The sequence below is a fragment of the Amphibalanus amphitrite genome, unplaced genomic scaffold (assembly GCF_019059575.1).
Source record: "Amphibalanus amphitrite isolate SeventyFive unplaced genomic scaffold, NRLGWU_Aamphi_draft 000122F_arrow, whole genome shotgun sequence".
In the NCBI taxonomy this organism is placed as follows: Eukaryota; Metazoa; Arthropoda; class Thecostraca; order Balanomorpha; family Balanidae; genus Amphibalanus; species Amphibalanus amphitrite.
Window position 1 is genome coordinate 840,752 of NW_024881617.1, and position 26,493 is coordinate 867,244.

A 26,493-nucleotide genomic window follows, 5' to 3' on the forward strand; every position below is an offset into this window, starting at 1 on the left:
TGCACATCATATCACAACAGAAAGCTCCTCCGTTGCTCTACACATTCACATCACAAAGGTTACATAGTAGGTCAAGGCCGCTCTTCTGTTATAGGGGAGGGATAAAATATACGTATAGGATATAGGAAAGACTGGACAACAAACGTGACCATAATGTAATTCGCCAGGCGATAGACCTCTGACCCCTCGCCCGGCGACGGATGGGGCGGGCCGGAGGGTGGCCATCCCAGACTATAGACAATAGACATGCAGGCACACAGACGGAGCGCTGCTGGCTCAGTTTAATTGAATATATACGTGCAACAGCTGTGCTTGTTTCGCATTAACAGCGGCGTATTTTCGCGTTAAATCGTAGGTGCGTCGATCCAGAGTTATGGCGCATGCCTGGCCGGGTGCTGGGTCGTCCGCCACCGCCGTGGTGGTCCTCAAACCGCTGTGCCCGCTGGGAGGCAGGGGTGAGGCGCCCATCGCGGGTGGTCGGCCGACCGCAGTATCACAGCAATGTTCCCACTCGCAACGACGCCGGACTCCGACCGAAATAAATATCGATTATATATAACACTTCCAGAGAATAACACATAATCTTCGAGCCGTGCACGAATCCAACAGCTCTATCCGTTGCCTAGCCTCACCCCCATATCGCAAATCCATTTTCACTGCCCTAACTGCTCAAACCCAGTTCGTATTTTCACCGCCTGTAGACCAAGTGACGACTTTGTCCATTGTCAGGCCACACTACATCTATGGATAAATATGCAGATACACCGCGCTACGATACGTAAGGCATAAGGACGGTGTGTGCAAGGCTCGAGCTCTCTATCTCCCTACCCTGTTCGCAACATGGGCGCCTCTCGTGAGGTGTGGTGCGGGCCCGATAAAAGAACAGCCCGGTTACTGAATTCGGACCTTAGGGGAGCGGTCAACTATTCAGGCCCTGTATTAAGGCATTGTGCCTACAAGAACGGTCGCAGGGGCGTGCAATCCCATGCCGCTTAAATCATTGCTTCTACAAATGTCTGAATTCGACCTTTCTTTTTTATTCTTCTCGAGACTGGGTCTGGAGCTGACGCCTTGCGTTATTCCTCGTTGTTGCGAGCCTAGAAGGCCACGCCGGACCATCCTCCGGGGGAACATTCGCAGGCGACCACCTTTTTCCAGATGAGTTCCTCGGTCAGAGGGGATGGGCGGACCGAGTACACGTCGCCGTCACCTGTCAATAGGGGGAGGGGAAGGGGCGTTAGGGGTGCGGGTGCGCGCCCGAGCGGCACAACGCCGCGAACAGGGACGCAGCGGGGGTGACTATTTTGTGCGATGGCTGGTCGACTGTTGATTTTGAGATTTGGCCAACACCAGGAAGGGCTGAACCATTGTATGACGCAAATTCGACATCACGGCATGTCGTGATCCTGGTATTGTTTTAGTTCTTGATATCACGGTATCTGATGTGAAACAAGCTACTCACGCATCAGCAGCAGGGGTGTGTTCATGCCGCCGGCGTCCTCCTTGACGGCCATCTCCACGATCCTGTCGGGAAGGCGGGGAGGGATTCGGGTTACAGGTGTCCGGGGATGACAGGTCACAAGTGCGAGAGGAGAGACGTTGCAGGTCACGGGCTCAGCGTGTAGCAGTTCAGTAGTGGGTTTCACATCCCACAAGCTGCGCCGACTCATCGTTATGACTGGGGCTACTCCTTCGGCCGCTGACTACTCGGCACGGACCGTTGCTGAGGTTTTACCAGTGATCCCGTCGCCTCCCTCCCCGTTACCGCCCCCACCGCTCGGTACCCTTCTCACCGTCTGCATATGTCGTTATCGTTCAGCTCCATGCCGGGCGCGCCAGACACCTCCGCCAGCTCCCCGGTGGCCAGAAGGGCGTGCACCTGATGTCGGAACGACAGAGAACGCGGCCCGGTCAGCGCCGTTGGTCACAACGCAACACGGGGGGGGGGGGGGGGGGAGAGCTGGATACTCGATACTGGATACTACTACTAGTAATTTCATGAATGAATTATATTTTTAGCATTTATACATAGTTTCATGATGTTTATGACTTACCTTTTTATACTCCCAGCATCCCAGTTAAGTCCCCATAAAGTCGCTAACTAAGCGGTCCCAAATTGCACAATGCTCCACACTCCACCGAGTCTCCACCGAGCGCTGCTGTCGGAGGCGGTTGTGTGCCTCTTCAGCAAACCCTGCCCTCCTCAGTCCGCCCCTCACCTGAGTGAAGGCCTGTACGAACTTGTCGAGCGCCTCGTCCCGTCTGGTCTTGAGCAGCGCGCTGGCCACCTTTCCCAGCAGCACCATGCTCTTGTTCTTCATGGCGACGTCGCCCTCCCAGCTGTAGACGGTGAAGTTGTTGGCGATGCGGACCGCCTCCTCCAGCATGCCGGGTATCATGTCCGGCTGCAGCGGCATCATCAAGTTGAAGCCGCCGCGACGCTCGATCCAGCGCCTGTGAGACAGAGACGCGGCGTTATCTCCTTTCCATGGGCGCGACGCTTGTTCAGCCGAAGCTGTCTGAATTACATAAGCAGTGTTCTCTGGTTTAAACAAATAGTTATCGAAGCGAAGATGTTTGCTGGGCATTGTCATAGCTCCTTTCCGTCTACGTCCGAAGCGAAGGTGTTTGCTGGGCATTGTCATAGCTCCTTTCCGTCTACGTCATATCTTTTTGTCTAGCTGTTTGTGTGTGTGTGTGGGGGGGGGGGGGGGTGAGCGGATAAAGTGAATTTATGTATGTATATATTCACGCGTGACTCACTCTATTGCTTTGTCGAACTCGTAGGGTAGTCGGAACATAAACAATGCCGACTCAATATCGACGCCGGAGCTGAACTGCTTGATCATGCTTCTGACGTTGGCCACAAAGTCATCGCTGACTTCCTCGTAACCGGGGATCTGAAAAACATTGGGTGTGCTGGGTTAGTTGGTTTGCTGGTTGGTAATTTTCTATTGTCAGAGGAGGTAGGTAATTGCTCATTAGTGCCGCAAGGTGATTGAAACATGAATTTATTACATCTTCAGTGTGCGCAGTGCGCACTATATTTCGAAAATATGCTCGCACATTCACACTGGATAATGTAACTACATGTTCAACTCACAATTACAAAGGCTTGATCTACTCTACCTCAGTTGATCCCCACTGTTCTGTTGTTCTTTCGTGCATGAGCGGCGAGCGCAGACCTCCGCCGCTCGCCTAGTTATAATCCTGTCGCTAGATGGCAACAGTGCGCGCGCCTGGAGGCTATACTGTACCGCATACTGGACTGCTGGGAACTTAACGGCGCGGCGGCACGGCCAACAGCGGAAGAGAATTACGACAATGTTCGAAATTGACGGATGGTGGTGTTGGACTGAACCGAAGCGGTGATTGAACGGTAATGCCAATAATTACCTAACGTTATGATCGATGTTCATTTAACCAATAAAATCGACCAGCACCACAACGTAGAAAGCAGTTGCATCCTTTGCTCTGCACAAAATTGCGCATCTATTGCCTTTACTGACCTCCTGAACCGGCGATGTGCGCCACAGCAGGGCTTTGACGAACCGTCGGAAGTTATCGTTGAACGTCTCGGGGAAGCAGCCCGGCAAACGCAGACCCCGGTAATCAGCGCGTGCCACGTACGACATGACTGTGCCGAAGAACAGCTGAATCCGCACCAGGGGAGCCATCATACTGCGAATCACAGGCGGGGTACAGTCCGACCGGGGTAGTATGGGAGTACGAAATAAGTTTCGGGCGCCTTTCGATCCATTTGTTGAAGGCAGAGTTTGAATATTTGCGGTCGGCGGCGGCAGATTCTTATGTTACTTTATTCATAGATACATGTGAAATTTTGCTTGCTGAGCGCTGATGACTTGTTGAATGATTCAAGATGAAACATCGTAGGAGCCTGTAAGTCAAATATTTGTAAGTCGAGCTAAGGTATTAATAGTTTGTCACGACTCACGACTTCCCCTCCCAGACTCTCTTCGATCCAGTGCAGTCGCCCGGGTCGGGGGGTATGTAATGCATGCCATCCATGTCGCTGAGGTGAACCCACATGTCCGTCTTGTGAGCGGGACCCATGTCACAGATATAGACTCATCTGCTCTGGCTGGAAATTATACCGCTGATATAGACCCATATTCCGGGACCCTTGCATCTGAATGGACTCACGTGCTGGGGTGGTAGCCCATGCCGCCGCCCATTCCGCCGCCCATGCCGTCATTCCAGGACTGGTCCTTGTCCGGACTCCAGGTGGGCTTGTCGCCGCTGTATTCCATGCTGTCCATGCTGCCAGAGCCTGCTGACAGCAACGGCAGACTCGTGACAGGTTATTGACAGGACAGGTTATTGACAGGACGGCTGTCAGTGTGTGCTCACTGACAGCCGGCAGGTGACTGCTAGGTCAGATTTTCTCTACATGGAACTATATCTCTATTGAAGCAAAATGACCTTTTCAGTCTACATGGAGGTTGAAGAATACGACTTTTATCGCTTTGTTGTTCCTTTGTTGCAAATTCCTTGTTGCAATTTAATAATTAAGCACGTTGTTAATAAGATATGCTGCAGTGCGTCATCTATCGTCACATCACACGCTGTATAGTAATGCTTACCGTCGTCACTGTCCATGTTGTCAGGGAAGCGGGAAGAGAGACTCATTAGCGCATGGTTATTGATCAGTATTCAGTAACACTCAATTCAGTCCGCAAATACGAACATGTTTTCTACAAGTACTGCGTACAAAGTTATAAATGTTCTTAATAGGTACCGTAATCCACTTGTCCTTCACAGAGGTCACGTGCATCGCTGGGGCATTGCTGTGTGAGTGTTGGCTATCCTAAAGTTGTTTGTTTGAAGCACACCGAACGCATGCAGACACAGCAAGCCAAAGCGTCAAGCACTCAGCCTCATCACAGAGCTTTGGTAACGCCTTCCGTCCATTCGGGGCATCCCGGGCACGAACTCTCGTGCCAGTTTCGAGCAATGTGAGGATGTAAAGAAAGGTTGAAAAATATACTCCTACTCTGCCCCTACCCACATCCGGCAAAATGCAACCGAGGCAACCTTAAAACTTCGTTTTTATTGATGCCATAAGATTTTATCGCTGCTTTGCCCCGTAACACAAATCATCATCAAATAGGAGCGTTAGGAGGACGCGATGTCTGCCGAGCTCAATGCCGGTCTCGGTGGTAATTTGCCGGATTGGCTCTGGGACCCTTCAAAAATGGCTACGGTGCTGTATCGGCGGTGAGCTGTGCCTTTGAAGGTCGTTTTGGGTCTATTTTATAATTGGCCTTTTGTTAGTTTTGGCCTTTTGTAGGTAATTGGCCTTTTGTGCCGTTGCTATTATTTTTCTTGACTTTATATATCAGTTCTATTAATATGGTGCGCAAAGGTACGTGCCTAGTTTATCAAAGCTCAAATACTTTTACATTTCCACAGAACTACCTGATGCATGAAGCTAGAACCGTTGTCTCGACCAATCTAGTTAAATGTTTACACGAACTTAGTTGACTTTTGCTAGTCCACTTTACTTACCTTGGATATATATCTGGAATTGGAGCAAAACGTTTCTTCCTTTTCAATGTCAGTGGACTGGCATCACCACCGTCGCCAGTGTAGTCTCCCAAGCTATCGGGGTAGTCGCTGTAGTCGTATGAACCATATCCACTTCCGTAATAGTCGTATGAACCATATCCGCTTCCGTAATAGTCGTATGAATCGGATCCGCTTCCGTAATCGTCGTAGTCCGAACCTGAACCGCTGCCATAGTAGTCATATCCTCCCGAGCCACTTCCAGAATAGGAATAGTCGTAATCTCCTGAACCGCTTCCATAAAATTCGTAATCTCTTGGAATAGAGTAGGAATAGTCGTCTCCCGAACCGCTTCCAGAATAATCATAATCGTAACCTGAACCGCTTCCATAATAGTCGTATCCTCTTGAGCCACCAGCCGAATAGTCGTACCCTCCTGAATAGTCATAGTCTCGTGGGCCGGGTGACGAGTAGTCGAAGCTTCCTGAGCCACCTGCTGTGTGGAAGCTCCAGGAGTCGCCGCCGGGGTAGCCGGAGTAGCCGCCGCTGGGGTAGCCGCCGCCGGGGTAGCCGCCGCCGCTGTAACCGGGAACCACGTCACCTATCGGCACCCGGCGGTGCCCCCGTCCCTAGCGAGACGCTGTTGGCAGGATGGGATGTTGACTGAATGTGGAACATGCTGCTGTTAGTGGTGGTACCCGGCGACATGGGTGTCAACGAGCATAGTGCTGTCTGTCTGGGGGATAGGATGGGGTGGCCTTTACGCTGTACTTTCTGACTTTAGAACTGTTGTTGTTTCGCGTCACTTACAAGCACGGAAGCTGAATAATGCAAAATCGGTCCGCATTTTAGTGGTGATCAATGTGAAAATGAGGTCATGCGATCAATATCGAGCCCTCCCTCCATTTGGAACCTGGAACATACGTTTATTTCTGCAAGGTGCTACCTTATCTCTACCTATTTTTCAAGCGTTGGCTTTCAATGGAAACTGACTTCAATTGGCTGCTTCTATTCTCTCTCACCAACCGCGGAGCATCCCTGTCGGGAGCCTCGTGCATCGAGCGCCTGAGCGACTCGAACCCGGGCTCTGGCCACCGGGAGTCCGACGCTCTACCAACTGAACTACATATGGGAACAGCTAAGCAGTAACCATGGACAACAGAGCGGGCGAAGCGGCAGGGAATAAAACAGAGCAGGCCAGTCTCCACATACCTACCCGATCTCATTTACGAGTTGAAGGAGCGTTCATACAGCAGTTAGAGCTACCTCAGCCTAATCTTTTTTTACTCTTGACTGTAAATTTTGTAAGCGACGGTAGCCAAAGAACGGACAAACAGTACCACCAATTGATTACGGAGCGAGCGAAGCGAGCGTAGTCTTTCCTTAGATTAATTAATCTTTTAAAGATTAATTAAACTTTTTAATCTTTCCTTAGATTAAAAAGCGTCCGCCGGCCGGCCGGCCGTGCGGACGCTTTTGCGAGGCTTATATCTCAGCAACCACTTGACCGATTTACATGCGGTAATTTTTGTAGGGTAGCTTCATTCCTTCTACCAAGTATTGGACTATTCCCAATGCATGTGGGTGACCCCTTATGCACGTGCCACGTGCAAAACGAAGAGGTGTCAGTTTTGCAATTGTTGCAATATCTCGGTAACTACTGGGCCGATTGCGCTAAAAGTTGGCATGTAGGTAGGCACCCACTAGGCACTGCATATCCATGTGCCAGAGCTGGGGTGCTGCTGCGCGTGCGCACGTGCAGGGGTCGTTTCCAGATCTCGAGAACGGCTCGACCGATTACGCTCAAATTTGGTACACAGTTAGGGACCGGTTAGTAGGTTGCCGTGTACAAGTCAGTTGGGACCCATTTTGCACGTGCGCACGTGCAGGGTGCCGCTTCCATATCTCGAGAACGGCTGAACCGATTGTGCCCAAATTTGGCACATCGCTAGAGACCGGGTAGTAGGGTGCCGTGCACTGCACAAGTCAGTTGGAGGTACCCCCTCGAAATTTCGCACGTGCAAGGCCCACCCTCTCGCTCGCTCCGTTAGTCGCCCCTTAAGGCGTTATACTGGTCAGTACCTCCGGGCCGGTACTCACCCAAAGCTGCCGTCGTACCCACCGCTTCCCTCGTGGCTGTTGGGCGTGCCGCCAATCCTGTGAGCGCAGAGGAGGGACCGCGGGTCAGAGGACTATGCCACTGGCGGGAGAGGGTCTCAATTCAGTAGCACGTGATTTCAGAGTCGGATAAAGTCAAAGGCAACAAATGAAGTTATCTTCATTTGTTGAAGGCCACCATATCTGAACCTCATAGATGCGCACGGTCTAGCAGCTGGTTCATGACGGCGTCCTCACCCAGGAATGTGCGAGAACATGGACATGTCTCCGTGGATGATGGTGCTGAGGATGGTGCGCAGGCTGCCCTTCTGCTGCAGCATCTGGCCGATGGTGGAGGCCAGCGTGCTCAGAAGGCGCAGCTGGTCGTACTCAAACTCAGACTGAAACACACAAGGACGTGATACATTTTGTTAGACAGTCGCTATAGCCGACATGCGCGAGCTGATCCAAATTTCAGTGGACACACTTGACAAAGTAAAAAAAGCAAAGTTAGGTACCAAAAAAAGCTAGATCGTAGCTCATATTACGCTGGTGCAAAATTGACTTCTTGTAAGGTTTCTTGTGCACATCGATGCACACTCCCACTCGTATCTTGTTTCAAAATATTGATATTCACTTAGCTCACACCCCTTCTGGTATTTAGAATGGAAACTGAAACGCTTTTCAAATATGTCGTTGCGACTTACTTGCTTCCTCGCTCGCACCTAGGTTATCTGGAGTCGCGACGTTTTAACACCGGACCTGATTTTCTCACCCTCACACCCTTCCTGACTCCATGCAGGGTTGGCAGGGGGTGGCAAAAACTGGTTTTTGCCAGTGGTTTTAACCGGTTTAAACCGGCTGGCAGAAACCCTGGTGGCAAGAACTGGCAAAAACTGGCTAAAACTCAGATGGCCAAACCTACAACTTTTCTAGTTAGGAACGGATTTGAAATGTACAAATGCATTTCTGGTAGTTATATAGATGCACTAAACATTCTGAAGTTGCCTCATTACTTATCCCTGCTTAAAATGTCTATGCATGTCGGTAGACATTCACAACGGAATGTATTTCCATGTAAGGGGAGAGTGGGACAAGGCGGCCACGGTAAGTAGGGTGTCATGCGGTGCCGTGCGCATATCAGTGGCAGATACCCCTTCGCACTTCTGATTGTGCAGGACTCACCCAGTCACCCTTGCACTGGCTCATTTGTCACCCCCAAAAGGCATCTTACTATGTAGCTCCTTATGGATAGCCCATGAAAATGTTTCTGAGTTAGGTATGAAACATTTCAATGGTCAATGTCACAATTCTGTTTGAAAGCATAAAGCTTTCACCGAATTCTCCTTAAAATGTTTCCTGTTCAAAATCATGTCTAGGCATAGCATTGTGATATTTCTGAGTTTTTGCCAGTTTTTGCCACTTTTTGCCGGTTAAAACCGGTTTAAACCGGCAAATGGCATAAACTAGTTTTTGCCGGCAAAAATGCCAACCCTGACTCCATGTCAGTGACTCCATCCACCACCTTCATAGAATCACCCTGATATCCTCACACACATCATGCCCATTGCCCACCCGGGGCCCTGACACTCTGACTCACCTTGGCGGAGACACCGCTGATCACCTCGCCAGCACCGACCAGGCCCTGCGAGAGACGGCTCAGCACAGAGTGCTCCCAGGAGAGGCCGTGATAGAGCAGATCGGACACCCCGTCACAGCTGCAGGTACCGAAACGGACGGCGGTGGTTAGTTTCACTCGTTATCACATAATATTGATGCCACATCGGGCTGGCACATTGCCGATTTGCACTTCAAGTCAGATGCGCTTATGAATCGTATCTGCTTTATTATTACGGAATGAATGCACAGAAGAGCAATTAAAGGGACCCTCCCACCTTAACATTAGTTTTGAGTTGAGATAGCCAAGTTTGCGGCCAGGCTCAGAAACCACCATTTATCCTGGTCGCAACCCCTGCAGCTTTATGGTGTTCAAGAAATTTCTTCCTTTTACTTGCAGGGTGGGACCAGCGTGGTCCCTATCTCTCAAGGGCGGCGCCACCGTGGGGGCAGTGGGGGCAGACTGCCCCCACTGGCAGGAGGCCGTGGGGGCAAGACTATGTTTTTGCCCCCACAAAATTGGGCTGATGTTGAAATGGGAACAGAAGACCGGTGCAATATTCATGATAGGCGGTTATTAGTACGCCTGTTTTTGACGATTCCCGTATCAAGTGCATCAGCAGAACGTTCGTTCTCAGACCGTCTGTCGCATATCTCCTACTCCCACTCATTTTCCTACTCATTTTCATTCACCAGAAGGCTGCCCTCGAGCTTGACCTCGAGGAGGTTGAGAGGCAGCTTGTCAAAATCGGCCAGAGAAGAGTTCACCCTCTTTTGGGAACCCTTAGACTGAGACTGAGCTCAGGGAGGTATGACAAAATGTGATAGGTAGGTATGCATATCCGGGTTATCTGGAAATGTATATGGATCGCCCTAATAGAGCTTATCCTGGTATCAATCGTGTGTGAGAGAATCGCATATGTATATTCGCACTACGGTAAAAAAGAGAACTACATGCTTAAGCTCAATACGTATGCATGAAACCTGAAACCATGATAATTTCTAATTGGCAACATCTAGGGGCAAGGAGCTCATGGATTTTGCAGATCGGGTTATCAGACAACAGTCGGGTCACCTGAAGCTTGCCCCCACTGGCGAAAATTCGTGGCGCCGCCACTGCTATCTCTTAACCATTGCGGGAATCTGATGACGTCATCAGGCTTTCGAACGTCCGTTAAATGTTTGACTAAAACGTTTTGTAGCAGCATAGTGTTATATGCTGCTTTGCGCGCAACAAATGCCGCACTTTCAAATAAAGTCGCTAGGAACAGCGGAGATCCCAAAAAGTAAACAAAAGTAAAAGTCTAATATCTTGAAAACCGGTGAATATTTTTCGATGAAATTTGGTAGATATTCGTTTTTGCTCTTTCTGAACCGAGCGACATCACTTTCATGCCAATTCATTAACTTTTTTGAAGGTGGGAGGGTCCCTTTAAAATGGTATTTGTCGTATTTTACCCATTGCATTTCCCTAACTGAACACGAATTGAAGCCCTTGACTGACCCTACACAGCTCCAGACCTCAAAGCGATCTAATACGGGGCCCCTCGACCGATCTCACATGAGGCTATGTCGTCCGGAACTGACCTGCCAATGTCCTGGAGCCGGTTGGCCTCCGCCTGGATGGCGTGCGACAGACTCACGGCCTTCACCATATCCAGGCGCTGGCTGGCGGTCAGCATGTAGGCGGGCGGCAGCCGCTGGATCTCGGCAGTGGCGGCGTGCAGCTTGATGATGTTGGAGGGCATGGACGAGTAGCTGTGGTGGAGCGCCACCAGCGAGACGCCGGGCTCGGGCGTGCCGTACACGTAACACTGACCGGCATCAGCTGTCCGGGAGACGGAGGGCAGGGCGGGCTCAGCGGGCCTGTTTTAAACTGCTCGTCATATTAGAGGGTGAGTTTTATTTTACAGAACTGGTCAGTTCGCGGCGAGCTGTGCTGTTTGCTGTACTCGCCCATAGGAGTCATCAGTCAATTACAGTCAATTGAACGGATCCAAAGGAGCCGAAGCCATAATAATTCATTTAATCATGCATCGAGCCTGATGTATAACAGTTTTAGCACAACAATAGTTCACCGAACTTCCACAAATCAGACTCCGACCTCGTCATTTTTATCCATGCCAACTTTCTGTTCCATAGGGAGCATTTTCATCTCTCTATTCCGTCTCTCCCCACGCAGTCACCGCTTCCGTACCTTGGCAGGGACTTTGGACGCGGATGCCGACGGCGTTGTTGCCCCTCTGGGTGTCCGTGATCTCTCCGAGCGGGTCCACGCTGATCACGATGATGCCGTCCCCACACTGGTGCTCGGGCAGCTTCAGCTGGGTGAGAGTCAGTTCCACAGACGAACCGGCCCCGATCGCTGGCGGAGCGAGGCAGAGTGTCAGGAAGGGAAAGAGGGAGTTAGCAGGGAGGGAGGACAGTCGTGTGACTATGACAGGTTATAACAAACGTGATCTGTGCCTGACTGGTATTATGCGCATTTATGTGGCATTTGTATTCGACGAGTACCGATTATTCCCGAAGTGAGACTCTAATGAAACATGACGAGCGTATTAGTTTAACGACTTGCAGTGTTTATATGATTAAAAACAGCCGACGGTCGTTGTCGTTTTCTCATTCTCAGTGGTGGCGAAGTGAGCACGTACCTGGGCTGCCGGGCCGAGTCCGGTTGATGATGTTGTCGATGCTGATCATGACGTCTCCGGGTGAAGGCATCAGCTCGAATGTGGACATGTTGAGCGGCACAATTCTGTGAGCAGGGTACGCGCAGCGTCAGATGGGAAACGAAGCATCACAAGACAAAGTTTGCTCACGCTGTTTTGCTTATTCCGGCTGTCCGCGACGCAACATTTGACCCAGAGGATCGCTGATGCGTCGCACTGCTCTTGGTGCCTAAAGCCGCCAAAATAAAAGTCACCTGACATTAGGGCCTGTTCGGGTAATCGTGAAAATTTCCCAGTTCTAGCCAGGTATTTGTTATCTACCGTCGCTTTTCGGGAGCAGCAAAAGTGTTGGAAGTGTGACCATAGGTGGCGGAACGGGGAGGGCACTGGGGCACCGTGCCCCCTTTGATTTTGGCATTTTAACATTAGCCCTATGGGCGTTGCATGGAAAGAATGGGACAAAAAGTCAGCAGTGCCCCCCCCCCCCCACCTTAATTGAAGATGTTCCGCCGCTACTGAGTGTGACCGACCATTTTCCATCCTCCATCCTATCTTTCAGGTCACGGGTTTTGGCAACAGAGCGACGCATTGGACACTGGGCAGTGGGCAGCCGTTTAAAAATGTTAAAACATATAGAAAAAGCTAAATGTATAATGGCTACCTATATCACTGTCTTATTTTAGGTTAAACGTGTGCTAAATTGATCAATTGATTACATTTATCGTGTTGGGTTCGTGTTCTGTCGCGTTCGGGAGCGAAGCATTCAATTTCTCAAGAGTGTTGTCGGTGCTCATGTAAGGCCATCATTAACATGTCTGCTCCTTCAGCCTAACAATGGCGTGACACATTGGACTCGAGGGCCCACTGCTGTCCATTTATTCACCGTTTCCATGGCAACTGCACACCAATGGTGCCCACCCAAGCTCATCGACGTGTGCCTCCACTGTTCATCATCGCTCGTGGGCCGAGGCCGCACGGCCAGCATTGTTCGCCGGGCCGCTGTCCGCCTGTGACGTCACACTAGTTATGTGTGACGTCATCAACGGGCGGCAGGCGGCGAGTTCTGCGAACGGGCATCCCGTCGCCATGGGTACGCGTTCACAGACGTTCGTTTTGGAGCAGCACCACACTTGGGCTACAGAATACGGATGGTGGTCAATACGCCTTTCTGATGCGTCATTTCCAGTGAAGTGCTGCGGCTCCCTGTATTTTGCATGGCAATCCGATGAATAATAAACTGTTATCAACGGCTCCAAATTATTGCACACGAAACTGACTGATAAAAGTCGCCAATGACATGGTTGTCTGTGAGGTCTATGATACGTGAAGCGGCCATGTCATGGCATTATCGTACTGAACGTTGCTGTTAAATCGGATGACTTTGAATATACACTGACACTGAGGGTGCCGCCCACAACGCATTTCCGTTCCCATTCATTACATATGTCTGCGTGTAAGTCGCAAACGACGTCTTGTATCGACGGCGGAAACTGGGGCAGTGGGGTGAAACTGGGACATTGGCGTGGGGTACTGGATTATTGATTGGGTAAGACGGGAACCGCTCATGGCGAGCTACCCTGTCGGCTTACCAACCGCGCGAGGTGCAACCTGAAGTCTGTTTTTCGCTATAAATGCCCGAAACTATGATACTGAAGTCGCACCCTCCTATCGATATTTGTTTGTTTATTGGAGCTTTAGGAACAGGGCGCGTCACCTCCCATCGGTATATAAAGTGAATCTCACGACGAACACCTAACAACACTTAGGGTGTGCAGACAGTGGCTAACTAAACAGTGGTGCGGTCGGACACTGTTGTCTGATGATATCTGATAATCATTTCGCTGTTAAATTTTAAAGTCGTAACACAATATAACTTACGTGTTGTTGGAATGAAGGTAGTTGCGTTTGAAGTAGACCCAGATCCGGAGCGCGTCGGGGTCGGTGCGGGCCGACAGGGCCGAGCTGCCGTTGTTTCGAACCGCGATCCGGATGGCTGTAGGCAGACCAAGCATGGGACCGGTCAGGCCTCGGACGATCCACGCATACACGCGGGTCGGTCAGGACTGAGGCCACGCAGGGATTGGTCAGAACTGAGACGAGGCATGACAGATACAGGACGCAGACCACAATACCGGTCAGGGGAGGGTTGTAGGCTGTACAGTGAGGGATAGGTATGCATGGTGCTGGGAACCTATGGCTATAGATGAAATTCCACCGCGACCAGACTCGGTAAGATAAAATTCATGCAGGTGACGACAAACTGGCACTAGCATTAGGCACATATAACTAAGCATTCAAATGTTACGAAAAAAAACAGGTTTTAAGCCTAAAATTTCCTAGCTCAATAACGATTTTACCAGGCCCGAAGACGGTCATAACTTACGGATGTTCATCGTCTCGTACGGATTGAAGAGGAGCGCCCCGTAATTGTCCAGTCTCCATGAGGGATCAGCGGTCACCTCTGGCACCAGGTCCACGCCTGAGGAAACAGGTAAAGATGTCACACTGGGAGCAGTGCAGAACCGCCTCAGCGGCCACACAGGGCACAACAGTCGCGTCTGGCACCAGGTCCACGCCTGTGAAAACAGGCACAGCCAGAGGTCACCTGAGGGTCATCAGGTCCAGGTCTGTTGGAACAGTCTCATCTGTACGCTCCAGCCAGGCCCCGCCCATCGATCTGTTACAGACACTCTATTGCAACTCAGTCACCTCAAACTTCATTCCAATCCAGCCTCGTCCAGATACTCATCTTAAACCCATCAAAACTATCCGGAGTCCGGACACTCCTTTCCAACTCACATTCGTCCGGTGATCCCATTTCTCACTCACCAAGATCGTCGGGCCACTCTTTGCCCAAAACTAATTAATACACGTCTGGACACTCCATCCCCCACTCACCGGTCTCATCGGGGCACTCCATCCTGGCCGTGATGATGGTGTTGTCGACTGTATCCGAGCCGTTGAGCAGCGCGGCCAGTAGGTAGACAGTGCCGCACCAGCCGTCCAGGTAGGCGCGCATACCACTCAGAGGAATGTCGTCCAGCTCAATCGAGCGGATCGCGAACAGGTTACTCTCCGTAAACTCTTCTGCAGAGAGAAAACACAGGTTACATTTGTAAAATGCGACATGGACCTGACAGTCATGTTCCTTTCCAGTATCGTTCTGTTGAGGGAAGTCACTTGTCAATCTAGAAGGGATCCTGTAGAATTCCATTTGAACATTTCGGTGCTCTTTTTATACCAACATATCATTTTTTCATATTTCAGAAACAATCAATCAAGATAATTGTCCAGGATCCACGGTTCGAAGATTGCCGCCCGACCCCAGCCTGAGCCCGATTCTCGTGACGTGTAATGCGGTACAGCCTACCACCTCAGGAACATACCACTAGCGCCATCTATTAATAAAACTGGAAACTACGGAGGCATTCCAACGAGGCTCGGCATTCAATGGCACTTTTTACCACCGGGGATTGCCCCCATGTGTACCAACAGCCGAAATGGGCTGTTTTTTCTGGAAAGCATGCATAACCTCCAGTCGTCATTAGGTTCAGCCATTCGATGCCCGTGTCCCTCGGCTGCCATTACAGCTCTGTGTGTATTCGCTACGTCAGTAGTCCCATGCTGACTACCCCGGACGCCGGGCCGGTCGGTCACAACAGCTGCCGCGTCGGCGCCTTGACGGTCGTCGAAAGGGCACAGGTCGCATGGTCACGAAAACAGCGCATTTGTTCCTTCATGGCATTGGTGCCATGTCGCGCGGGGGTGAACTGTTTCTTGCTAAAAATGAGCTAGCACTTGTGGTGCGACTGCATGGCGGCAGGAATGCTTGCTGGAGAATCGATAAGCTGCTGTTGGGGTTCGACTCATTATCGTGGTGCTATACTGATACTATCTCACTAGTGGTTACGCCATCGAGGAGACGAATGGGTAGGTGTACCTAATAACGTTTACTCAGGCAAGGTGAATGTAAGCTGATAATGTTTATTTCTAGTCTCATTCCAAATTGATGGCCGATACAAAACACCAGAATATCCCTTTGCGCTATATTCTTTTAGATATTTACAGTTTTGACGTCACTTTGGAAGTTATGCTCCATCATCCATTTGTAAAATTTACCGTCAGCGCTCAGCTCGATAAGCCCCATGTGTCCGGAATGAGGTCCTTATGCAAGTAGGGAACGTTACCATGCCAAAGACTGATGTTGGCCTGGAAGGTATCGACCAATGGTCAACAGCCACACCGGGGCCTGCAGCCAGCGGTGCTGTAGACAATAAAGCCTTCGCCCGGGGTACACAGCGGATGGTCACAGTAGGTATTGACCAGCGGCATACAAAACCGGCGGCCGCGCGCGCCCGCCCGGACGGCGGCTGAATACCTGGCCGGCACCGGGCCAGAGCGCGTGCCGCGTGACGTCACTGGCCGCTAACGCCGACCGACACGAACAGGTGTGCCGGTGATAGAGCATTCCAGACGGACAGGTAATGTTGAGTGGTCCTTCTTCGATCGCTGAGAGCCTGAACGACGCAGAACGGTGTCTGAACTTGGCCTGGATATGGTGATAATTATCAGGATGGGGCTGTGAATACGAGTGGAACACCCCATTTGCTGTGTTTCATTTCAGGCACGAATGGACTTTTAGTCAGGACTCAGGTTATCATTTATTCGCAGCGCAGCATCTTAACCTGCGCCCTGCTGGGGGGTGTTTGAACACCCCCCGTGTTTTTCGCGAATATCTCAAACGTTTTTGGTACACCTTATAATACATCAATTCTACTCATGTTGTGAAAATTTCAGACCAAGATCATTCAAGGTCAGGTCTCCAGGTCATTTGAAGTGACCTCACCTCATAAAAACTTTCAATGTCTGCCATAGCTACACCGAGTGACCGATTGCTTTGAAACTTTCAGCGATTGCTAAGAGCAATAACATGTACAAAATATTTATCTCAGAATTTTTGATATCGATGACCTAAGGTCAGGTCAATTTTGCGACCTCTCCATTTTAAGTCAATGGGAGAAAATTGAAATGCGCCTCTTTTGGACGAAAGACATTATAAACACTCCCAAACACTGAATTACTAGTAATTTAGACACACTGAACATGAAAATGGTGTCCTTGACCACTGTTTATGCCCCTGAGGTCATCTCAGGTCACGGATGGTATCTAACAGTTTTTCGCAAATAACTTTTGATAGAGGCCTGCTAAAGCGATGAAAACGCCTTAGATGTGTTCAGCTCGACGATACGGATCGACTGATGATATGCAACATGACCCTTTCAGTTGAGGTCAAATTTTCAAGTTGACCTTTCAAGGTCAAGTTATAGTTCTTTCGATGTGTCTTGACGAGAGGAACATGATGCCGGTAAAATTAAGCTCGTACAAGGCTTGGGTCAAAAGTTATTGCAGAAAAATTGTTTCCGAAAAAATCGGCTATTTTTGCAGTTTTTGCCCCCTGCAGGCAAAACCGTTGACGTTAGGTCAAATCTAAGAGAATTACCCAGAAAGGGAGTTATAAGGGCTATCGAATGCGCTTTTCCGCAGCGTTGTTGCTCTATTGGTTCCCGAGTGATGCGTTGGCTTCTTGGAAATTGTCGACATTCGACCTGGAAATCGGCGAAATTTTGCCTTCAATGACCTTTGGTGACCTGACCTTTGACCTGACCAAAAAAGTGACCGAAGTGATTTCGTCATTATTTTTGACGCTCTTTCGAACGCCGCCTTCCGCATATCGCTACGTGGCCCAGGAGCCGAATTAGAAGGGGGGTGTTCAAACACCCCACCCCTCAGCAGGGCGTGGAAATCCAGGACCCCCAGCCGGGCGCGGGTTAAATCTTAGTTCGAACAAACGTATCAACTATCAAGCAATTTATTTGTGTTTGTTGTTAAGTGCTCTTGCTAGCTTGAGCTGTTACTTTTCAAAAACGGAGCGGCAACATATTGTTTATCCATCCGGCCACACTGCAGCCTTGTGCGGTTTAGAATAATGACGGTTAAATCGTTTATTCCGTGGGAAGTTACCGATACACAATTACTTTTCCATTTTGATACATTTATTCTTCTTTTGTTTTCAGCGGCCTAGCTGCAGCAATAACAGCAAATTAGTGCCATCGCTATGGATGCTAGCTATTGTGTACAGTTGGCGTGCCTTGCCCAGGAGACACAAAAAAGTACACTGGACCATCATTACACTTTCGAAGAATGCTTCAACAATGGAGCGCTCGCAAGCTGTCATTACACCAAACCATCATATAATGAAGACATATTTGACGTCATACCTGTTTTGTTGACGAGACCGTAGATTTTCGGGACGCCGAGGAAGGTGCCGTGGATGCTGCCTGACGTCCCCATGTCTGTCAGGGACTGAACTGCAAATGCCAGCACCAAACTGCCAACGGCCGCGGGAGTAATCTCGGCCCGCAGGTCACACGCGCTCTGCCGGGTCACAGGGTGACGGAAAGGTCATTGGTCACTCAGCGACACACGAGGCCATATCTAAGTTACACAATACTCAGTGCAGTAAACTAGACTTTATGTGACACGTACTAGAAGCATTAACTGGAATGGTGATGAGACGTGCTTACGTTTTTTTATTGTCGAGATATACGTGTGCGCCCTTTTGTACTTAATATTTAACTTATATATAAATGCACCTTTTTGTTCAATAGGACGTGCTAGATCTGAAATCGCCGGTTCAATAGGTAGCAAAATGATTACGGTTTGGCTGAGCAAATACTTTGCAGCTCAATTCTAAAGTGTCGTTAACGCTATTTATCCTGTTCGTAGTTGCGAGCTGCGAAATCATTGACCAACAAGCCGCCATCTTTTTTGATGGCGATTACGTTCGTTTTTTATTGTAACTTGCAAGCTTATTGGATTTCCTTTCCAGTTACAGTGTTCCTAGGCGATAAGCATGTCTACTGTCTTATTATTCTGATGATCAATTGTTTGGCATGTTATGTGCCGATTATGTTTTCAAAGAACCGGCAGTGCAAAGCATCACATACATCACATCACATACATCATGTATAGGGCCATGCTGTATAATTTGGGGCCTTTTCATTGGGATTATAAAATATGCTTATCAGCATACAAGGGCTCACCTAAGGTGTGTACACAGCTCGTCGAGACTACTGCATAATTCATGATAGGTACTCCATAAGCACAATAGCTGTTGTGACCGAAGTTTTAGTCATAAAACTAAATGCTGGCGCTAATGCAATGCCTTGGGAATCGAATGCCTATACGTTGCGTAAATAAAAATTTAGAGACCCTTAGATGGTCATATGCATATCAAGATAAGTATGCCTAGGTATGTATCAAATAGGTGTCAAATCAAATAGGTATGTATCAAATACTGACAATGGATTTACAACTTGGGGCTCTTCTATCATATTGGTAGCTCGTCAACGGTCAAACTGTTTCAGATCACATCGAAGATAGGAAGCAAATGATTTAAAAATTGTCCCGGCCTCCTGGTAAGTCATACCCATCCTGATCAACTAGAACTTAAGAATAGTTACCGTTTAGCATAAGCATAGCGAAAGCATCGAGCAAAATGTCGTTTTCGTCTTATCATTATTCTGTGTCATTGTCCGCAAAGCGCTTCGGCAGTTTGGAGCGAACGGTTAGTGACTGGGCGGGGCTGTGTTTTTGTCGTTGAATTATTGCCCACTGCGTCTAGCGTCGGTAGTGGGCGGGTAAACACAGTTAATTGCTCTGTAAAGATCACTGCCGAAGGGCAGTCGGCACCAAATGATTCGACCTTTCCCAAACTCAAAGGTCACTATACCAGAGGGACATACTTTTTGATAACTGTGTGAATGTGTCCTCAGAACGAACCTCGACGGTTGCAGGACCTTCACACGGATATGAAAGTTCGTTAGAGGGCAGGTGCTTATAAAGCAGCCAAAAATGTTTTACCGGTTTGCTGTAGGGATTTAGGGAGCATCGTGAAAATGTGCGCTGTTTTTCAAATGCCATTAATGGTCCCATGGTGGTCGACCCACCGTGTGACCCGTGACCTCTCACCTGGAGGGTGGTGTTCTTCCGGCCGATGAGCAGTTTCTCTCCCTCCTCCACGTTGTTACACCAGACCTTCAGCTGACTACTAGACTCTGTAAACAACGTAGTGTCATGTCAAGTAAACGTCACAGCAACAGAGCACCACTTAATTATGTTTACTCATAACTTAGTAGTCAGGCATGTTTGTATTTAACACACAAAGCGTAGGCTCTTAATCACGGTTATTAAGATATAATTACGATAATTTTGTACCTACATCGTACATTGCGTAAGTCTGTGTTCAGTGTAGCGGATACTTTTGTTTCTTACCTGGCATAGGGGACTCCGGTGCGACTGGCGACTCGGCTATCGCCAGACCAACGGCCGACACGAATATTGCCCATAAAAACGCCATTCTGAAATAGGAAGACCACATCATTTCGGTGTAGAGAAATTTATATTTTTAAGTATCCGGCATCAAATGTCTTCTTGCAGCCTAAGTGGCCTGAGTGGCCACACACGACCCGCCACACACGACGATCAATGCACGTTGCACAGTATCCTCACGACACCCGCAACAAGCCGAGTTTCTCTGCGACTTGGCCCGAATTCCAGGAAACGTATGAATTAGAAAAGAGTAAACCGCGCATATTATGGATCGAAGAATAGCTATGAAACCCGTGATGGGTGACGTTTTAGTGTGTTCTTAATGATAACATAGGAGTTTCTGTTCCTGGTAATTGTAAACACAGCAAATAATGATAAATAATGATGGAGTTTGTCTAAGTCACTAGCCAAGTTACCCCTAGTTATTCGTTCCCGACCTTAACTTTAACGAGACCAGAAAATTATGTGTAAACGCAGAAATCGAGGGGAACTTTTAACCCGCGAGTTGCTGGGCCCCACTTTTTTCGCCGGGCCATAGCATTAAAACGGCGCGCCGCAGGCTCGCCAAAATTTGGGTACCTGTAGGGAATAGATTGAAGTTTATTGTGACAAAGTTTCAAAACAATGGGTCGGAAAATTTTTTAGATATCGAGGTTTTAGTGACGTCATGATTTCTGAGTTTTCGACCAAAAACGGCATATGTTCAAAAAATCATATAAAATCACAGAATAGACATACAGACATGCCGTAAACGCCATTACACTGCCAATACCACGAACAATCAAATGGCTATCTTTGATTATTGATTATCGATCCGCATTTTCCAAAATCTTGAACTGAATCTTGGTAATTTCTCGTGACTACTTCACGAGTCACGACCATGATACATGCATTTCTTAAATTGAACTTTTTGAACCAAACATGTACACATATGATATAATGAATGTCACCATCGTGTTCTACGCCCAAAATTACCCATAAAATATGTGTCACAGGCTGCGAATATCAGTTTTGATTTTCGGGGATATGTGCCTACCCGGTTGACCTGACCTTGACCCTGACCTATGCTTGACTGACCCCTACATGGAATTGACACTCTTGTAGGCCTTATATGAAGGATTGTGCACCGTTTTGACAGAGTTTATGACGAGAGGCGCCCATTGCGAAGTCCTGAAATCCATGCAACTGAAAGCCTGATTTCAAGTGTTTGACCTAACCTTGACCCGACCTGTGACCTCAAAATTCAACTTAAAAGTACTCATCTGCAGCGTCTTGTCGCGCTTTTTCGTTTGCCGCCTCGTGCGTTTCGCTGCGCCTATTGGTTCTCGAGTTATCGGCTGGGGGTGTTTAACGCCCCCCCCCCCCCCTGCAGCAAACGGTGGGTGGCGAAATACCCCAGCAACTGCCGGGTTAACAGGACCTCTGATGTCATGTGACTGGATCGACCTCTGCCGGAAGTGGGCTGAGCTGTGCCGGGAAATGCTCGGAAGGAAGTGTTCTGCTACTGAACCTATAGGGCACTGTGAGTGGTGCACAAGTGTGGAATATGGATATACTTACGACTTACGAGCATGCGTGCATGTGAATGCAGCTGACGTCACCTGTCATTGGACGTAGACCTGTTAGCATTATGGAACTACAATGAAAGCCTATTCGCTATCCAGACACGGGCCGGGCCACTTAATAACTTTTAGTTCGTCTGTATCGCGCCGAAGGGGATCAAAGCATCTGATAACTGCTGCGCTCAGCTGTTGACTCGTAGGTTGGAATCTCTCCAGTTTTTTTTTTCGGAATTGCAAAACACGTCTCTTGTGATATAACATTCTGATTTTTTGACTTTTAAGATTGAAGATAAAGCAATAAGTTAGCATTTCTTCTCATTTTTTTTTCATTTCTGACTCTCGTCCGAAATCAACATCGAGATTCCCCATAGCTACGGCACATGCAAGATATCGTGGACTGTTATGGGCTGTTTGGCCCTCACCACATTAGTCACCAGTTTCCATCCAGTCTCAGCCCTGTCTATGTATTAATCCCATTTCCCTTACCTCGTCCTATGGCTGACAGTCGGCCGGCGCCCGGTAGCCGCAGTGCCAGACGGGTCGCTGAGCTCTCACCAGTCCGTCGGCGTCGGACGGTGCTGGGCCGGGGTGGTGTCTCGACCGGGCCTCGGCGAACAGTGCGCCGTACCGCCGCGACCGCCGGCGCTGGCGGTCCTCTATTTATCGGTCACCCCGGCGACACAGTAACACGGCTGGCGGACGCCGCAACATGAGCTCATGGTCAATGGGGAAGCCGAGTGGACGAGGGGGCGGCGACAGCTCGCCAGAGTCGATATTTGGGGATTGTTCCGACAGCGACGGTAGTTTCATAGGCAATGGGCAATGAACTTATCAACTTTAATGCAATAAAGTAGGTATCAAAAAGTTGGGAATGAATTAAAAAACATGTGTTGCTTTGAATGTCAATATTTTATTTCTCAACGAAACCTTACGTCATGGAAGTTTGTTTACAGTCGATTATTGTAGTCGTTAATAAACGATTATGATCGTGGCGTGTAGGTATGTACCTACCTATTCGATAATCATCAACGTGATAACTTTTACGGGTAGCACAGCATGGCAAACGGCATAGGCATAGCTTCCCGACACAGCGAAAGGGACATGCATCAGAATCCCTTGCTTAGGCTTCCACTTGCCCCACGCTGGGTCAGGTCACTTGACCCATAGCCGCCGGCCGTCCCCACCGATCACAGCGGCCAATCAACGGTCGTCATGAGCAAGGCAAGCCATGTGGGGGGGGGGGGGGGGGGGGGCAGCGGGCGGCGAAGGCATTTTCTAGACCTCCAGTGACGTGTAATTAAGCCTTCGCTGACATTGGACTATACATATTGCTGTTATAACGACACAGGGCAATTAACTGTCTAGACTGTCCATGGTTTTTTTTCGCAACAGTTCCTACCTACTCGTGGACGAAGACCACTTATTATTGTCATTTACGACACCCATACTAACGTAAACACCCATACACCCATACACCCATACTAACGTTATATAACGTAAAAATGTTTTGGATGTTTAGGGTTAAGCTGGCATGCTTATACATCATCTGAGTAGCTAAACAATGTCAATAAATTGAAGATGTTCTCGAATATGTAAATGATGGTGTTGTGACGCAAAAACAAAACAAAAGTAGCGATCGCCTACCGTAATACCGTTGATGTGAATTTAGCAGCATATATTTATGAAACCAGTAAAACGCCTTTTGGGCGAAGAACGAGCGAGCGAGATAGTGAGCCCTGCACGTGCGGAAGGGCGAGAGGGTACTTCCAACGGGCTTGTGCAAAGCACCCTTCTAACCGGTCGCTAGCGGTGTGCCAAATTTGAACGCAATCGGCCTAGCCGTTCCTGAGATCTGGAAGCGGCATTCTGCACGTGCGCACGTGCAAACGGGGTCCAAACTGACTTTTGCACGGCACCCTACTAACTGGTCCCCAACCGTGTACCAAATTTGAGCACAATCGGCCCAGCCGTTCTCGAGATCTGGGAGCGCCCCCTGAACGTGCGCACGTGCAACAGCACCCTAACCGCAACACATGGGAATGCATTGCCTGGTGGGTGCCTACCTGTATGCCAAGTTTCAGCGAAATCGCCCCAGTAATTACCGAGTTATTGAAATGGGAACAAATTTGGCACCTCTTCTTTTTGCATTTTGCACGTGCAGTGGGGGTCACTCACATAGATCAAGAGTGTCCGACCATTGGTAGAAGGGATGCAGCTACCCTAAAAAAATTACCGCAAGACAATCGCCCAAGCGGCTGCTGAGATATGGGCCTCTCAAAATCACTACTTTTGCAAAACAGCTTGAACACCCTTGACTTTTCACGTGGCACGTGCCACGACGGTCACTGAGATGTAGGTATACTGAGATTTTTCCGTTATATTGAAAAGACTCGCTTCGCTCGCTGCGCTCGCTCGCTCGTAATCATCGTTAAATACCGACGGACGTTCGAGCTACTCTTGGTCATGTTCTTCCTAATAGACTTTTACCTACCAAGGAATTGAGGGAAATAAAGCTGTATCACCTCGTTATGTTTGTCAAGGCACGAGCGTCGAGTGCAGTGCACTTCTCAGTACTCATTTTGCCCGTCTGAATGGGTATCTGATGTGTCGTCATAGCCGGCCCGACCGGCTGTCGAGGTATGTGACGAGTGCCTACCTTTCCATCAAATATTCAGCACCTTCTCCATTAGACGGCTGGCCACCGTTGGCAGCGCTGTCGAAGTATAGACGGATATATCGACAAAACAACCGGCATGATGGGTTCAACGCAACAATACCCTGAGTGGCCAATGCTTAGGGTCATAAGACGTAGTCGAGGACATACATATGTTTTCAATAGCGAGAATGCTTTGCTATCATGCCATCTGATGCTACTTCAGGGTTCGGAGAGGATTAATCAAGGCCATAGAACCACGATTTAATCTAACGGGGAAATAACATTGAGATCAAATAACGAGTAGGTACTTACAATTCGATGAATTGTATCTTTACCCTTGTTCCAGTCAGAAACGTTGATGTGAAGTAAAAAAAAAAAAACAACAAAATAAAAACAAACCGATCGGTTCTCCACATACGGCCCGGTTGAAGGATGAGAAGGAGATTTCGGCCTATACCGTCACCATTTCGTCCCTTATAATGCTAGGAAGTTTCGCCGAAAAAGAGCGTATTTGCCGTTACGGTCCTACGCAGTGACTAGAAGGGTTTCAACTCTGGGGTAGTCCATTTTCCGATTCGCTAACGTTTGATCGGAACTTATTCCTTGGGTATTGCCTGGAGAATAAGTGACCTATATTTTTTTATATGGAGGGAGTGGTCGGACTCTAGACCATACCCGTCCAAACAGCCCTGATGTGATCCATCCATCGCCTGGATGATTGCTCAAGGTAAACCTTCCTGACAGTCATATCGACACAATCGGTAAACAGCACATTGCGTCGTCCGGCTGCAGCCTTGGGCTGTGCGGGGCGGCCGTGGGCTCCTGCGGCGCAGCTTGTCAAAGGAGGCACATCGCCCGCTCCTTTTCAGGGCCACTGCCAGCCGCTATTGACAGCCGTGTCGACGCCGCCGTCTGTACAGAATAGAGCCGAATAGAGCCGCGGCCGACAGCGACCGGTAACAATACCACCGACCGACCGGTCCGATACCCGCCGGCGCCCTCAGCGGGCACACACAGATCGATCCGGCACCACGGCCGGTCCTCGTGCTGTTTGCCTCCGCGGCATAACTCATCAGCACCACAAAGAGCTGTTTAGACGGAGCACACGGCAGCGTGACCAATAGGCGGCAGGATAAATGACGTCATTTTGGCAATGCAATGCATTGGGTTTGGACGGCGCTAACACCGGGCGGCGCTTCCAACAACAAAGTTCAAAGGTTGAACATGCTGTTGTGTTTGAGGTGCGTTGCTATCAACAGTGAGTATTGAACCTATCTTGTTGGGTCGATTAATTTAACCCGCGCATGACTGGGGTATTTTCCATAATGCGAGTGACTGGGGGGGGGGGGCTCTCCAGAGCCCCCCTCCTATCTCCGAAACTACTGGGCCGATCGTGAAAATTCAAACGGCGTCTGATAGCCCTAGAAAAACTGTCGAGCGAAACCTATTTTCATTGACCTCGAGGTGACCGATGACGTCACAGGTCAGGTCAAAGTAAAAATTATCGACATTTTTGCTAGTTCACAATTTAGGCTCTGACCGCCGGACCGCCGGTCCGATCAGGCTCATTTTTGGTTTACGCACTCCTTGACGGATGCCTTAGATACCCTGAGGGTACCGAACTTTTACTTCGAATTTTTAAGGTCAAGGCCAGGTCATCCTAGGTCACGAAAATTGTACATCATGTATCGGTCACGTGACGGATGTTTTATGGTCCATTTTACTCGTAGATTTCGAAAATAGTGTCGTCTGTGTCATTTGAGGTCATTGCCAGCTGAATTTACCGGAGGTCAGGTCACTTTCAGGTCAGAAAAGGTCAAATTTTGAAAATGAAATTTTTCAACAAAAAAGGTGCCTATCAGATGCAGTTTGAGCTCAGGAACACGATGGTGCCATTTATGTTGCTGTGCGACGTCAAAAACGTACTGAAAATGGATTTGAAAAAATTGCAAAATTTTGACAATAATGCGAATAA

The 26,493-nt window shown here is 49.0% G+C and overlaps 1 protein-coding gene across 4 annotated transcripts; it reads right to left on the reverse strand.

Moving 5' to 3' along the window:
• Positions 1 to 133: 133 nt before the first annotated feature.
• Positions 134 to 22,491, reverse strand: LOC122381588. Of its 4 annotated transcripts, none has more exons than XM_043365935.1 (22): positions 22,349 to 22,491; positions 20,244 to 20,329; positions 19,941 to 20,026; positions 18,188 to 18,344; positions 14,808 to 14,996; positions 14,293 to 14,388; positions 13,788 to 13,902; positions 11,892 to 11,995; positions 11,438 to 11,605; positions 10,828 to 11,068; positions 9,224 to 9,341; positions 7,882 to 8,024; positions 7,627 to 7,683; positions 5,530 to 6,105; positions 4,605 to 4,612; positions 4,165 to 4,291; positions 3,510 to 3,681; positions 2,764 to 2,900; positions 2,220 to 2,454; positions 1,794 to 1,879; positions 1,463 to 1,524; positions 134 to 1,210 (listed from the first exon to the last, which is right to left on the reverse strand). In XM_043365935.1, exons 2-22 carry the CDS (start codon positions 20,326 to 20,328, stop codon positions 1,098 to 1,100), a joined length of 3,075 nt encoding a protein of 1,024 aa, XP_043221870.1. In that variant the 5' UTR covers position 20,329; positions 22,349 to 22,491; the 3' UTR covers positions 134 to 1,097. The 4 variants fall into 4 exon arrangements, with proteins under 4 accessions (XP_043221870.1, XP_043221869.1, XP_043221872.1 ...); XM_043365934.1 differs by having other exon boundaries at positions 4,165 to 4,294; XM_043365937.1 differs by lacking the exon at positions 5,530 to 6,105 and having other exon boundaries at positions 22,349 to 22,474.
• Between the last annotated feature and the right edge of the window lie 4,002 nt (positions 22,492 to 26,493).